At 28.8% G+C, this 13,112-nt stretch overlaps 1 protein-coding gene and 1 long non-coding RNA gene across 2 annotated transcripts; one reads left to right on the plus strand and one right to left on the minus strand.

Moving 5' to 3' along the window:
* Positions 1–347: 347 nt before the first annotated feature.
* Positions 348–2,555, minus strand: LOC108483989 (uncharacterized). The gene is made up of 6 exons (XM_017787580.2): positions 2,139–2,555; positions 1,848–2,047; positions 1,620–1,760; positions 1,458–1,538; positions 656–783; positions 348–534 (listed from the first exon to the last, which is right to left on the minus strand). The coding sequence occupies exons 1-6, from the start codon at positions 2,368–2,370 to the stop codon at positions 495–497; spliced, it is 822 nt and encodes a 273-aa protein (XP_017643069.1). The 5' UTR covers positions 2,371–2,555; the 3' UTR covers positions 348–494.
* A 4,902-nt stretch (positions 2,556–7,457) lies between these two features.
* LOC128295257 (uncharacterized) lies at positions 7,458–9,601 on the plus strand. Its single transcript, XR_008285603.1, has 2 exons — positions 7,458–7,522; positions 9,409–9,601. It is a non-coding gene; the product is annotated as an uncharacterized LOC128295257 (long non-coding RNA).
* Positions 9,602–13,112: the final 3,511 nt, after the last annotated feature.

The following is a 13,112-nucleotide window of genomic DNA, read 5'->3' on the forward strand; positions in this document are numbered from 1 at the left end:
TGGAGATAGTAAATCAGTGAGTCGAATCTGGATGACACTTTTTTTTCGAGAGGGAATATAAATAAAGAGGATCAGGGAATTGATGGTTCTTATGTTGCAAATAAATTATTTTGATACTTAAATTATCGTTTCTGTCCTATTTACTCAAAAATTATTAGCCCTAATAATTTTATTGGTATTTTTTTTTATTTTAGGATAATCTAGAATGAAAATGATAATTGAGATAAAAAGAATAAGTATAAAAATAAGAAAATAGATATAATTATGTAGCTAAATGATGTTAAGCTTTTTTTTTTTTATATTGATTTATTTCATTTCAGCAACCAACAATACTATGTCTCAGTATATATATAAACTATCATCAAAATCACTTCCATAGAATACCAGAAAATTTGAACTACAGAAGTACGTTATGGCTGTAAACTTTAAAACAGAGATGAACTGAAACTATGTATCTAATCAGATTGTCTTTGTCTAACATAATTTCAATACATCTAAACTGGCATTCTAATTATCAGTTGGCCCTGCATGAAACTGCAAAAGAAAAATAAAAAAAAAATCAATACATACATACATACATACAGAGAGAGAGAGAATGAATGAAGATCTAAAATCATAAGTTTGAGTAAGAGGGAGAGGGAGAAAAATGGGATACCTCTTAATATAATAGTAACAGAAGTCAACCAAGATGAATGTTTGAACAATTTCTGCAAGTATAGCCATGGGAAACCAAAGGTAACCATATCCCACCAAGAACAGATACCTCCCTCCTGTCTCATACACCTTTCTTACAATATAATATAGCAACAGTTAACAATAATTTTAATCATTATTAACAATTTAATTCTTTTAATTTATATAAAATATGAAGAAAAAGAGAGCATGTTTTTAAAAATTTTGGATTTTTATTATTTTTCAAGTTAAATTATGATCTTCGATTTGATTCGTGATACAAATTCAATTAGAGACTTCAATATAATACTATAAATTTTATCATATGTGTATGCATGTGAAAACTAGGTATTTAGATAAGAGGTGTGTGTTTAAAAATAACATATAATGAAATCATAATAAATATATAATAAATAATGAAACATAAAGTTTGACAATAATAATAACATACAAAATTAAAATAAAAAAATTAGTTTAAATTGTGAGTACAAGGAATGACACCAACTTAATCAAGAACATTACCAATATATACAAAACAATGTAGTGAAACAATTTGTGTAATAAAATTGACATGTATAAAAATATCAAAATAAAATTTTGGTAAAAAGAGTAAAGAAATGATTTTATAGTTGTTGGAAGTATGGGTTTGAATTACGGGTGAGCAAAATTTGATTTAACTCTCAAAAATCAAAAAATAAAAAAATTTGAATTTCGAGTTAACCGAATTGAGTTTTTTTTTTTAGTCAATTTAAATAAGAAATTCGAGTTTTGAGTAAAAAATGAACCTGGATAATCCAATGAGCGCAGGCTAGGAATCTGGCCATACCAAGTGCAAACACATAATGGGCTGTAAATGGTTCAATCATCTGAAAAATTAAATAAAACATCAGTAAAATAATTATCTCAGATATATATATATATAGACTGTCAAAACTCAAAAGTGAAACCTTTGCATTCTGCATCATACGAAGCTGTGGCATCACTGAAACTGCTTCCAAATAAACACAAAAGGCCCAAAGAACATGACTGAAGTATATATGTGCAGTACGTGGGTTGATTAACATAGCAAGTATAGCACAAGGCACCACCTGAAAATTACATATACATATCTTATGTATAACACAGTGTATGTATTAATGGGTTACATATATATATACATATATTATTGCATTTACCATATAATAGATGGGAAAGTTATCAAGCTCCTTGATATAGGTGGACTTCAACTTGAATCGAATCATAAATATAACCCATGCAGTAAAAAGGAAGGTGGCGAAATCTAGCAATGTATGAATGTCACATTCCAAATTGAAGCTGCACACTACTCTCACTGCTAAATATATTGCTGTGAGCTCTTGAGACTTGAGCGAAAGCCCTTAAGAATTAAAACACAAACTGATCTAGTCATTATATATTGAAAATCATATCATTTATATATATATATAATGAATGAATGTATGTATTACCAGAACATGTCTTCTTGGTAGTAAGCTTGTAAATCAAAACCAGAATCCCAGCGGCATGGATGGACTCAGAGGCAATAAAAAAGTGATTGTGATATTTCGCCGTAAGCTTCAATGCCACTAAAGAAAACAGCATCGCCATGACTGCAAGTAAGATCTTCATCTTCTTCGATTGCTTCCTTATCCATTCAAACACCTTTTTCACTGCAGAATTTGAATCTCTCTTGCTCCCCATTTTTTTTATACGGGGATTTTAAAAAAGAAAAGAAAGGTTTAAAAGAGAGGAGTTTTGTTAGGCTTGAGACAGAGACAGAGACAGAGGGAAAGAGAGAAGAGATGGTGGGTTTGGGGAAGACACGAAGAGCGCATGCAGTAGGTAAAGACTAAGAGATTTTTATATGTGGCAATAGCATTTAATATGTTACCATTTAAAACCTATGAAAATTCACTTTATACCGAAATTGGTGCTTCCCTATTTTGGCTGCTGCTGATTTGGTACATTATTTTTTTTAATTCAGTTTGTGAATTTGAGTTAGATATTTTGCTATTTATGTGTGGTTTTTAGATATTTTGCTATTTATGTGTGGTTTTCTATTTGTCAACAAATTAATACTTGGTTTATTTGTTGGTAAAATATTTTTAAAATTTGATTTTTAGAAAATAATATTTATTTTTTGTATTTGAACGAATTTATGTAAAATATTTTCTATTGTTTCAGAATTTCATAAAAATATTTCATATAAATAGTTTTAAATGAAACAAACATACATTTTAAAATTTATTATCTTTTCATTATTTAATTGAGTTTATTTTATATTTTACATTGTTTTTACGTGCAATGATTTATTTCAAATTAAATATATAATAATACTCAATTATTAAGATAGAATATTAAACGTTATAAATTGAAAACAACCAAAACAAATAAATTGTTCTTAATTACGTTATAAAAAATAAAAGAAAATGATTGAATAATTATAAATTAGCTTCCAAACTACAATTAATATTAGAAGCTAATAATATTATCCAAGTGCATAATTAGTAGTACACCACATTATAACAACAATATTGTCTAAATGCATAACTAATATTACACCATATTAAAGTATCAATATCTTCAACGAGAAAATTTTTGAAGCCAAATTTTTTTATGCTGCTTACTTTTAACTAAAAAAGTTTTGGCCTCGGATTCATGACCCACAAGATAATCAAACACACTACAAAGGAAGTCGTCATCAAATCCTTCTATCTCTATTGACGTCACTTCTTCGTTAAGATGTGGTGTCTTATCCGCAGTAAATTGTTCCAAAGCATTAGCAATTTTACCAAGTTGTTCACCCACAAATTTAATTTGTTCATCAACGACACTTTTTTTAGAATTTTTTCTTTTACATTTAGATGTGCAAGATGAAGATACTTTTGCTTTTACCTCCTCAATCTCCTCATTGTCATGATCTATAGGCACTGATTCTTGGTTACCATCATCCAAGTCTATGTCAGCAAATGTTCTGACAAAACTCTCCGTTGTCATATCTTTGCTAACAACCAAAGCTATTTCATCATAATGATCAATGCTTTTATTCAAAAATGATTTATACTTCTTGTGTGCTTGTTGGATATTATGCACAGTTAGAATAACAAGTAAAAAAAATTGAAATATACTTTAACATATCTATACATATATTATTATCACTGTTGCATCATGTGTACCTCTATCACATATGATCATTTTCATGTTATCATCCAATCCAAAACCACTTTCAGCTCGAATTGTGCATATAATTTGCTATTGGTTTTTTACAGTCCTCAAATGATTTTCTACATGCTTCGCATTGTATTGAACTTGAAATCTTTCAGAAATACCTACGACAACCCGATTAATAGAATCTGCTTTAAAAGTGTTAGAAGGCTTATTTCCTTTCTAGGCCTCCTCTGCTAGAATTTCGATAAAAAGATATTCTATTAGTTTTGTCCACCTGAATTGCTTATATGTCCCTTCTTTGTTGCCCTTACACATTCTACATTAATAATTGTCATTGTCAATCATTTCAATATCCAACAAGCTTAAAACATAATAAATTCAATATCCAACAAATTTAAAATATAATAATTTCAAAATCCAACAAACTAATTGCAATATCAATATCCAACCAACATTAAAAAAAAATTAATACTAAAACATACATAACATAGAAACAATAACCCTAAGCCCTAAACCTACTTAACATTTCTAACCATATAATCAGTCCACATAATTTGTGCAATTTCCTCTCTCTTAGCAAACCATTCTCTTTCTTCTCGCTTTGTACGAGTTGGTATTATCAAATTAGACTCAAGCTCCTCGTATAATCCTTGATTAAGTAAATCACTAAGATCAACTCTCATTATATGATTATGAATGATACAACAAGCCAAAATTATATCCACTTGAGTTTGAAAATTCCAAAATGGCTCAACATCTAACATATAAAACTGTTTCTTCAAAATTCCAAAAACACGTTCAATAGTGATTCGCAATGATGAATGACAAAGATTAAAGAGTTCCTTTGCATTTTTGGCCTCTGAGTAATAAACTCTTTTAAATGACATTGGTCACCACGATATGGGGTAAAATATCGATTTCGGATGCCATATCCTGCATCAGCAAGATAATATTTACCTAAAATTTTACAAAACATAATTATTACTAATAAACTATGAGCTGACTTGAACTATTTGGTATTTAATGTTAATTCTTACCTTCCGGAATTCTTAATCCTCTTGGGCGTGAAAATGCATCACTTGAAATACGAGAATCATATGCACTACCTTCCCAACCAGCTAGAACATAGGAAAATTTCAAATCAAATGTAATGGTAGCCAATATACATTTTGTGTTGTCCCCCCTTTACGGCTACAAAATCTTCATTGAATGCTAAGTGGAACGAATGCACCAACATGAGTTCCATCTAATGCTCCAATACAATCTTTAAAATAAGGATAAAACCTTGGACTGATTCTGATTTCACTAGGAGTTGACTCATCACGTAATCTAATAACTAGTTTATACAATTTCAAAATAGCTCTCAATACAAACCTAAAGTAACAGTGAATTGTTTCAATTGATTTATAATATCTAGATCCAATCACTTGAAACCTTACATTATGACCATTATATGTGGGACCAACAGTCGACCAACAAAGATGATGAGACAAATATTCGGAGGTTAGACCAACAAACAAAGATAAAGAAGAGAGGCGGAGGCTGATAAGCAGAGAGGAAGGAGAACAGATTGCTGTGATGAGGGTGAAAATAATGGAAAATGTCTTACAAGAATAAAATCGATAAGACATTTCATTTTTCAGCAAACAAACATCGTAAAGTAAGGAAAATATTTTCTAAAAAATGTTTTACTGGCAAACAAACGAAACCTAAGTTTTACTATTTTTTTTATAACAATCTCATTATAGATTTTGATCATATATATTATTTTTGGCATAATGTTTAGAATCCTCCAATAAGTCTATTGGAACTAGCTCTGTATTAATGAAATCTCATCATCCATACATATAATGAATTGGTATGGTATATTCATATCATAATATATGAACGGTAAGAACTAGTATTCTTATTGAAACTTGAACTCATAGGGAAGAAAATAGATTTATGGATGGAATCAAATATGTAGTAGTTGGTTGTTAGTGAAAAATCAATATACTTCTAATATGGAATTAAGATAAACTAGGACAGAAAGAAAGCTTTGGGTCGAACTCTTCTTTGGTGTCAAGGTAATTATTATGAATAGTCATTGACTCTTCGGAAAGGGTAGAAGAATGGGACCTATTATGGGATATATAATGCATTACCTTTTTCTAACCCATAAATAAGAGGATAATACATTTCAGCGCATTCAAATCCACGTCCTCTTATATTGACAATAATAACTATACTAATCGAGTTAAGACTCAATTCGCTAATGTTTTCTTTTTAAATTAATCAAATCATTTTATCACTTTAATCATAGTTTTTTTAAGTGTGCTTTTTTTTTTCATTTTTACTATCTCTGTAATTGTATATTTATGGGAAAACCTTTTGTTAAAATGAGACATCATCCTTATCAAAAAAATTGTGCAGGATTTAAATGAAATTAAATAGAGTTTAGAATTTCTCCTATAAAAGGAGATGGAGGAAGTCTAAGAAGGGCATGGAAGTTAGTTTTGAAATTTTTCTTGAAGTTACTTCTCATCAACCATCCTCCTCTATTTTGTAAAATATTTCCTTTACTACTAGTTTCATTTTGTAAATTTGTATTACCATCTATCGTCTCTTTAAACTCCTTGAAGTTGGTATTAGAGCCTCAATATTATATTTTCTGGAAAAATAATATCGTAGTATTCATTGTAAGTTCTTATCATTTATTTTTAATTCTATTTAATTCATGTTGGTTTATCTCTTGAAAGAAAACTGGGTTGTATTTATTAAAATAAACCAAATAAAATCCTATAACAAATCGGCCCATTTAACATGAATGGCCTGTCAGACTTTGCAAAAAAAAAATAAAAAAAAGACGTGAAAAGACAACCCAACAATTAATGAGCTGTTATTTCCTAGAAACCTCCCTAAAATATCTTCATTTTCATTTACAGCTCTTGGAGAAGAACAAAAGACTGATATCCAATATGTTTTCTCCTCTAAATCAAAAATTGTTGGTATGCTTCACCCCTACCCCCGATCAATATCTGCTTCTGTGACTCTCTCATCAACTAGTTTGTAAATAAGATAAGTATTCTCTGCCATTTTTAAAGCTTTTGATGCCAGATCATGTTCTTTTTTGTTTGCTTCTCGACTTACATAATGAAACTTACTCTCATAGAAAGACTTACATAGTTCTTGAATGTCTTGGATGTATGCGTTTAGTACCGACTTGTCTTTACTCCTGTTTTGGGCTTTTTTAATCACTGTCAAACAATCCCCTTCAATGTCAACAAACTTTAATCCCAAATCCCTTCCTAAAATAACTGCCTGTAAACATACAATAGCCTTAGCTGCAAACCTCATAGGTATATTCTCATGGGTTATGGTTTTATTGGCTAAGATTTCCCCTTTCCAATCTCTGACTATGAGCCCCGAACATGATGTTTGCATTTTGATTTCCACTGCTGCATCGAAATTGATTTTGCAGATACCTTGCTCCGGAGGCCTCCATTCTGCAATTATCGGACTAAAGGCAATCTTTCCCCGTTTAATATTGTTTAGATCTTGTAAGTACTTTAGAATGAAACGTGTTGTCTCTGCTCCTAACATTTTTTTGCCTTTGTGAATCCAATTGTTCCTGGCCGACCAGATAGCCCAGATGGTACAGAGAAAGGATCGACAAATATCCATACTACTGTTCAAAACGATCCAGGTAAACCATTTCATAAATTCCAGATCTAATATTCTTGCAGGCCGGACATAGTTTAAGCTATTCCATGTTTCCTTTGAAACAACGCATTCGCGAAAAACATGGTCTCTGTTCTCTACTCCTTGTTAACACCTCGGGTAGATGTTGTCATTAATTAGCCTTTTAGTGCGTAGATTTGATAATATAGAAAGATAGTTTAGAGTGGGGTTTTTTACCAAATAAGTATAAAAAAAATTTAAAAATTCCAAAATAATACAACTAAAAATCTAATTACCAAAATGGTATAGTCGAAATGGTCACGCCACTCGACACTTCACCTAACACGGCAATGACGATAAAAAAAAACTCAAAGCGAAAAAAAATGCTGAAAATGAAAAAAAAAAAAGGGATATGTGGGTGCCAGAGGCGGCATCAGTGTTGCCTCTGGCAGAGGCGGCACCAGTTGTGTGGGTCCCACAGGCGACACCTAAGCACGATAAAACCAAGCAGAACCAGCAACTCCGGGAGCAAGAATCGTGACAAGGAGAAGAAAATAAAGGGAAAATAAGAGAATAATTTATAAAAAAATAGCAAACAATTTTTTCGACAACATATTTTTTTGCTATACTACATTAAAAATTAAATATATCCACCTTAAATACAAATAAAATATTATTATTTTAAAATGATAATAAGTATAACATTTTAAGTATATTATTTTTAAAATATATTATTTACGTATTTTATTTTTATATTATTTTAGCAAAAATGTTTCAAATGTATTACTTAATTATTTTTATATTAATTTAATAAATAACCACGATTTTGGTACTTTCTTCGTATTTTTTTCAGTATCTTATTTTTAAAACATATTATTTTCATATTTTATTTCTTTATACTATTTTAGTACATAATGTTTCAAATGTATTATATATATTTAAAAAATAATATACGAAAGTAAAAATACAAATAAAGTGGTAAATCAGATTATTTATTAAAAATACAAAAACACTTAAATAATACATTTGAAACATAATGTACTAAAATAATATAAAGAAATAAAATATGAAAATAATATATTTTAAAAATAAAATCCGAAAATTAAAAAATACGAACAAGGTACCAAAGTCGAGTTATTTATTAAATTAATATAAAAACACTTAAGTAATACATTTGAAACACTTTTGCTAAAATAATATAAAAATAAAATACGTAAATAATATATTTTAAAAATAATATACTGAAAATGTTATACTTATTATCATTTTAAAATAATAATATTTTATTTGTATTTAAGGTGGATATATTTAATTTTTTAATGTAGTATAGCAAAAAAAATATGTTGTCGAAAAAATTGTTTGCTATTTTTTTTGTAAGTTATTATCTTATTTTCCCTTTATTTTCTTCTCCTTGCTGCTGATTCTTGCTCCCGGAGTTGCTGGTTCTGCTTAGTTTTATAGTGCTTAGGTGCCGCTTGTGGGACCCACACAACTGGTGCCGCCTCTGCCAGAGGCAACACTGGTGCCACCTCTGGCACCCACATGTCCCTTTTTTTTTTTTCATTTTCAGCTTTTTTTTTTCGTTTTCAAAGTTTTTTTTTTTTACTGTTGGGCCGTCGTGTCAGGGTGGTGCCGCCTGTCAGAGTGGCGTGACCACCCTGACTATACCATTTTGGTAATTAGATTTTTAGTTGTATTATTTTAGAATTTTTAAATTTTTTTATACTTATTTGGTAAAAAACCCTTTAGAGTGGCTCTCCAGACCATAATTTTTATTTTTTAGGGGAGGTCACTGTTCCACAATTTTTTGTAGCATTTCCTATTTTCATTTGGGTTGTATCTATTAGTATTGATGGAGTTACCATGTAAAAGTAAGCTATACCCACTCCTGACTGTGTATTTGCCCATCAGTTTACCTTTCCAAGTCAGAAAGTCATCATGTGGAACGTGAGCAAGCAGGATTTGAAGGATTCTCTGGGCATCTTCTTCGGAGAAGGTATCTTTAATCAATTATGTTTTCCATGATCTAGTTGTACTATCAATCAGGTCTACTACCTTCGATAAATTCTGGTTTCTCACTGTTTTATCTTAAATCCATTATTTATGTTATTCTGTCTTGCTATAGCCTGTTTATGTCAGAGTGAGACTATTGGCATTTAAAAGTAAGAAAATATAAAAATAACATACGGTTTTAGGTACTTAAGATAAATTTCATAAAAGAAACTGATTGTCTATATAAGGATAAAATTTGCAATCATGCTATGCATATTGACTTTAAAAATGAAAATAATATTTCATCACTTAGTAAGGGTTTTAATAGTTTAATAAATATTACTTCTATATATATTTTCATAAGTTATATAATAAAGTAAATAAAATAGAACAACAAATAAATAATTTAGGAGAAGTAACATAATTAGATTTGAATAACGAATCTAAATATATCTTATCTAAAGTTAATAATAAATTAGAACAAGTTCTTATTAATAAAAATATAGAACAAGAAATAGATTTAGGACATTTATATTATGGAAATAGTAACATAATACTAGCCTTGTTAGAAGAAGCAAGACACTTCCTCTGAAGAATCGTCTTCTAAACACAAAAGAAAAAAAATCTCAAAAATAGAAAAGAAATTATACTTATTAACTAAAATATGGTTTCCAATCCTATAAACAACTTATAGAACATTGAAAGAATAAATTCACTAAAGCATCGATAAAAATAAAAGAATAGAATATCTAAAATTAATAGAACAACTTTATGAAAAACATAAAACCTATTTGTATTATTCAATTATCATTATATGTTGAATTATGATACTACTGATAGTAACATAGTAGCTTTAATAATTTTGATAATTCTATAAACTTATAAGATATAAATATTACAAGTTACAAATCTGATGAAGAAAATATTTCAACAGTGAAGAAGAAAATATAGAAATACGTAACCAATGGATACCGATCAAACAGATCAAGATCCTCATGGAAAAAGAAAACTAAAGTCAGATATTCTAAAAGATGATTATTTAATATCCTTTAATAAAATCTGAAAATTTAGGAGAATTTAGGATAATCATCTACTCAACCTATCCCACATAGGATAGATGATCTAAATAAAAGAAATGTTGCTTAAGGATGAATATATTTAGATCTAACTAATATTCCTATAGCAGACTATGATTGGGTACAGACTATGACTATAGTTGTTAACAACATATGGTCAAAAGAAAAAAATTTAAATTATTTTGTTGGAACATTTCAAAGAGATGTTCTACAATTCCTAATAAGATAGGAAGAATTAGAAAAATGAAAAGAACAAAAGGGCAGCTAATCAACCATATTCAAACTCCCAAAGATATATTAAAAGGGTTAACTTATATTCTAAAAACAGAATTTTGTGGCTACACTGATAGAAAAGATCAATATAGTCTATGTGTTGTCAAAAATTAAATTATATGATGTTAGATATTTAGAAGAATTTTCTAAAAATTTCTTCATGAATATCAAAACTTAAAAATGAAAATATAGATTTTTGAAAAAATAATATTTCCATAAATTACCACCACCATAGATGAGATTTGCAAAAAAAAATACGATTCTTATTTAGAAAAACACGGTAACATATTTGGAGTGAATTCAGAAACTATAGATTCTATAAGAAATAGAATTAATTTTGCAAAAGAAAGAATAACTAGTTATTGCTTACAAAGTAAAGGTTCTAAACAAGTTAAGCATAAACTAAGTAACAAGCATTGTACAAAACTTCTAGAAAATGAATGGGAATTTGGATGTAAATAAGTACGTCCAAATACTTATAAAAACATACAAAGAAAAATAGAAGATATAAGCGAGTTAGATGGAAACCAGGAAATAAGAAAAATTATGGTTATAATAAAAAGAAAAGATTCATTAGAAGAAAACCTTCTAAAAATCCTAAAAATAAAATGTAAATGTTTCATATGTGAACGAAGAATATCATATAGCACCAAATTGTCCTAATAAGGAAAAGTGTAAGAAAAATTATTAAAACACTTGAAGAACAAGATTTAGAAATATGTTCAAAAAGGAAATAAATATTGAGGAAATATTATATGAATTAATATTAAAATAGATTCGATACGGATGATGAAGAATATATATTTATGTTTAATATAGGAAGCAGTTCTAATAATCAATTAAAAGAAATTCTTAAGAATAAACGACAAGATATAAAATTAGGCAATATAATCGAGAAGAAAAAGACTTTTCGATGAAATGATAGAAAAGATTAACAAAACCCACATTTCTAAAGAACAAATTTATAAAATATCTAAATATAAAATCTGTGTCAAAGACATATAGAAAAATAAGTGGTAATACACTTGCCAAAAACACTAGAGGTGAATTAACAAAATCCTACCATTTACTAAAGACAAAATTAAGAGGATTAAAAGAAATATACCTAAGATAGGTATATACATTTAGGAATTATAATGATAACTATAAGAGCATTGTTTAGAAAAGGACATGATATACCAATAATAGCAGTATTATTAGACAAAACATTTGAAAATTCAATAAAAGCACTCATTGGAGGAATTCAATCAAATTTGCATGGAGGAGTAATAGGATTTAAAGTTAAACCAAATTACTTTATATCTATTACATTCCTTTAATAGAAGAATGTTTATGTCTTAGAATTCATACAAAAATTATGAAATCAATGATTTAGAAAAAGATTTAGCAATCAGTTAGACTTCTATTAATGAATATACTAATACAAGAGAAGTAGAAATAAAAAAATTAGTAATAAAATTATTGAACTCTTTGAACCTAATAAAATCATTATTGAAATACAACCAAAGTTATTACATTTAAGAGATCTATCAATATCAAGAAATTGGATGATAGAAAGGATAAATAGTGCAAGTACTTCTAAACCAGTAAGTACAATAGAATATGTGTCGTCTGGTAATAAATTATATTTTAAAAATACAGAAATAATAAATGTCGAAACCATTTTTTTGAAAACAGGAATCGACTTTTGAAAACGAAAGTTGGGAGTCGCCACCAATCCTTTTTTGAGGTGTAATTGGGCCACATTATAAAACATTTTGGTCCACGAATTTTAAGAAAACGGGTTCGGGAGTTGGTTATGTACGAGGAAGGATTAGCACCCTCGACACGCCCAAAATTGGTACTTAATCGACTAATTAGTGTCTTAAATGTCGAAAATTAAAGATTTGGACAGAGTTCAAAATGCGATCCTCATTTTATTGGCTTTTAAAAAATTTAGGTAAGTCAAATGTGTATTAAAGAGCATCTCACCTTGAGGTAAAACATTATAACCAGTACGTTAGGACACAACATTTTTTACCTTCAAATGTGATCTTGCCTTTAAAACCTGCGTTTTAGCTTTAAGAGGATATTCGAATATTCAAAACAAACAAAGAAAGCGAAACCCAGTACGTTAGGGCACAATCCTTTGAATTCTTTAAATACCGAATATTGCCTTTATTTTGAAAATTTTTTAGAGTGAACCGGTAAAAGGATATCCTGATATTCAAAACAAACAAAGAAAGCGAAACTCAGTACGTTAGGGCACGATCCTTTGAATTTTTTAAATATCGA

This window comes from Gossypium arboreum, chromosome 7 (genome assembly GCF_025698485.1).
Source record: "Gossypium arboreum isolate Shixiya-1 chromosome 7, ASM2569848v2, whole genome shotgun sequence".
Taxonomy (NCBI): domain Eukaryota; kingdom Viridiplantae; phylum Streptophyta; class Magnoliopsida; order Malvales; family Malvaceae; genus Gossypium; species Gossypium arboreum.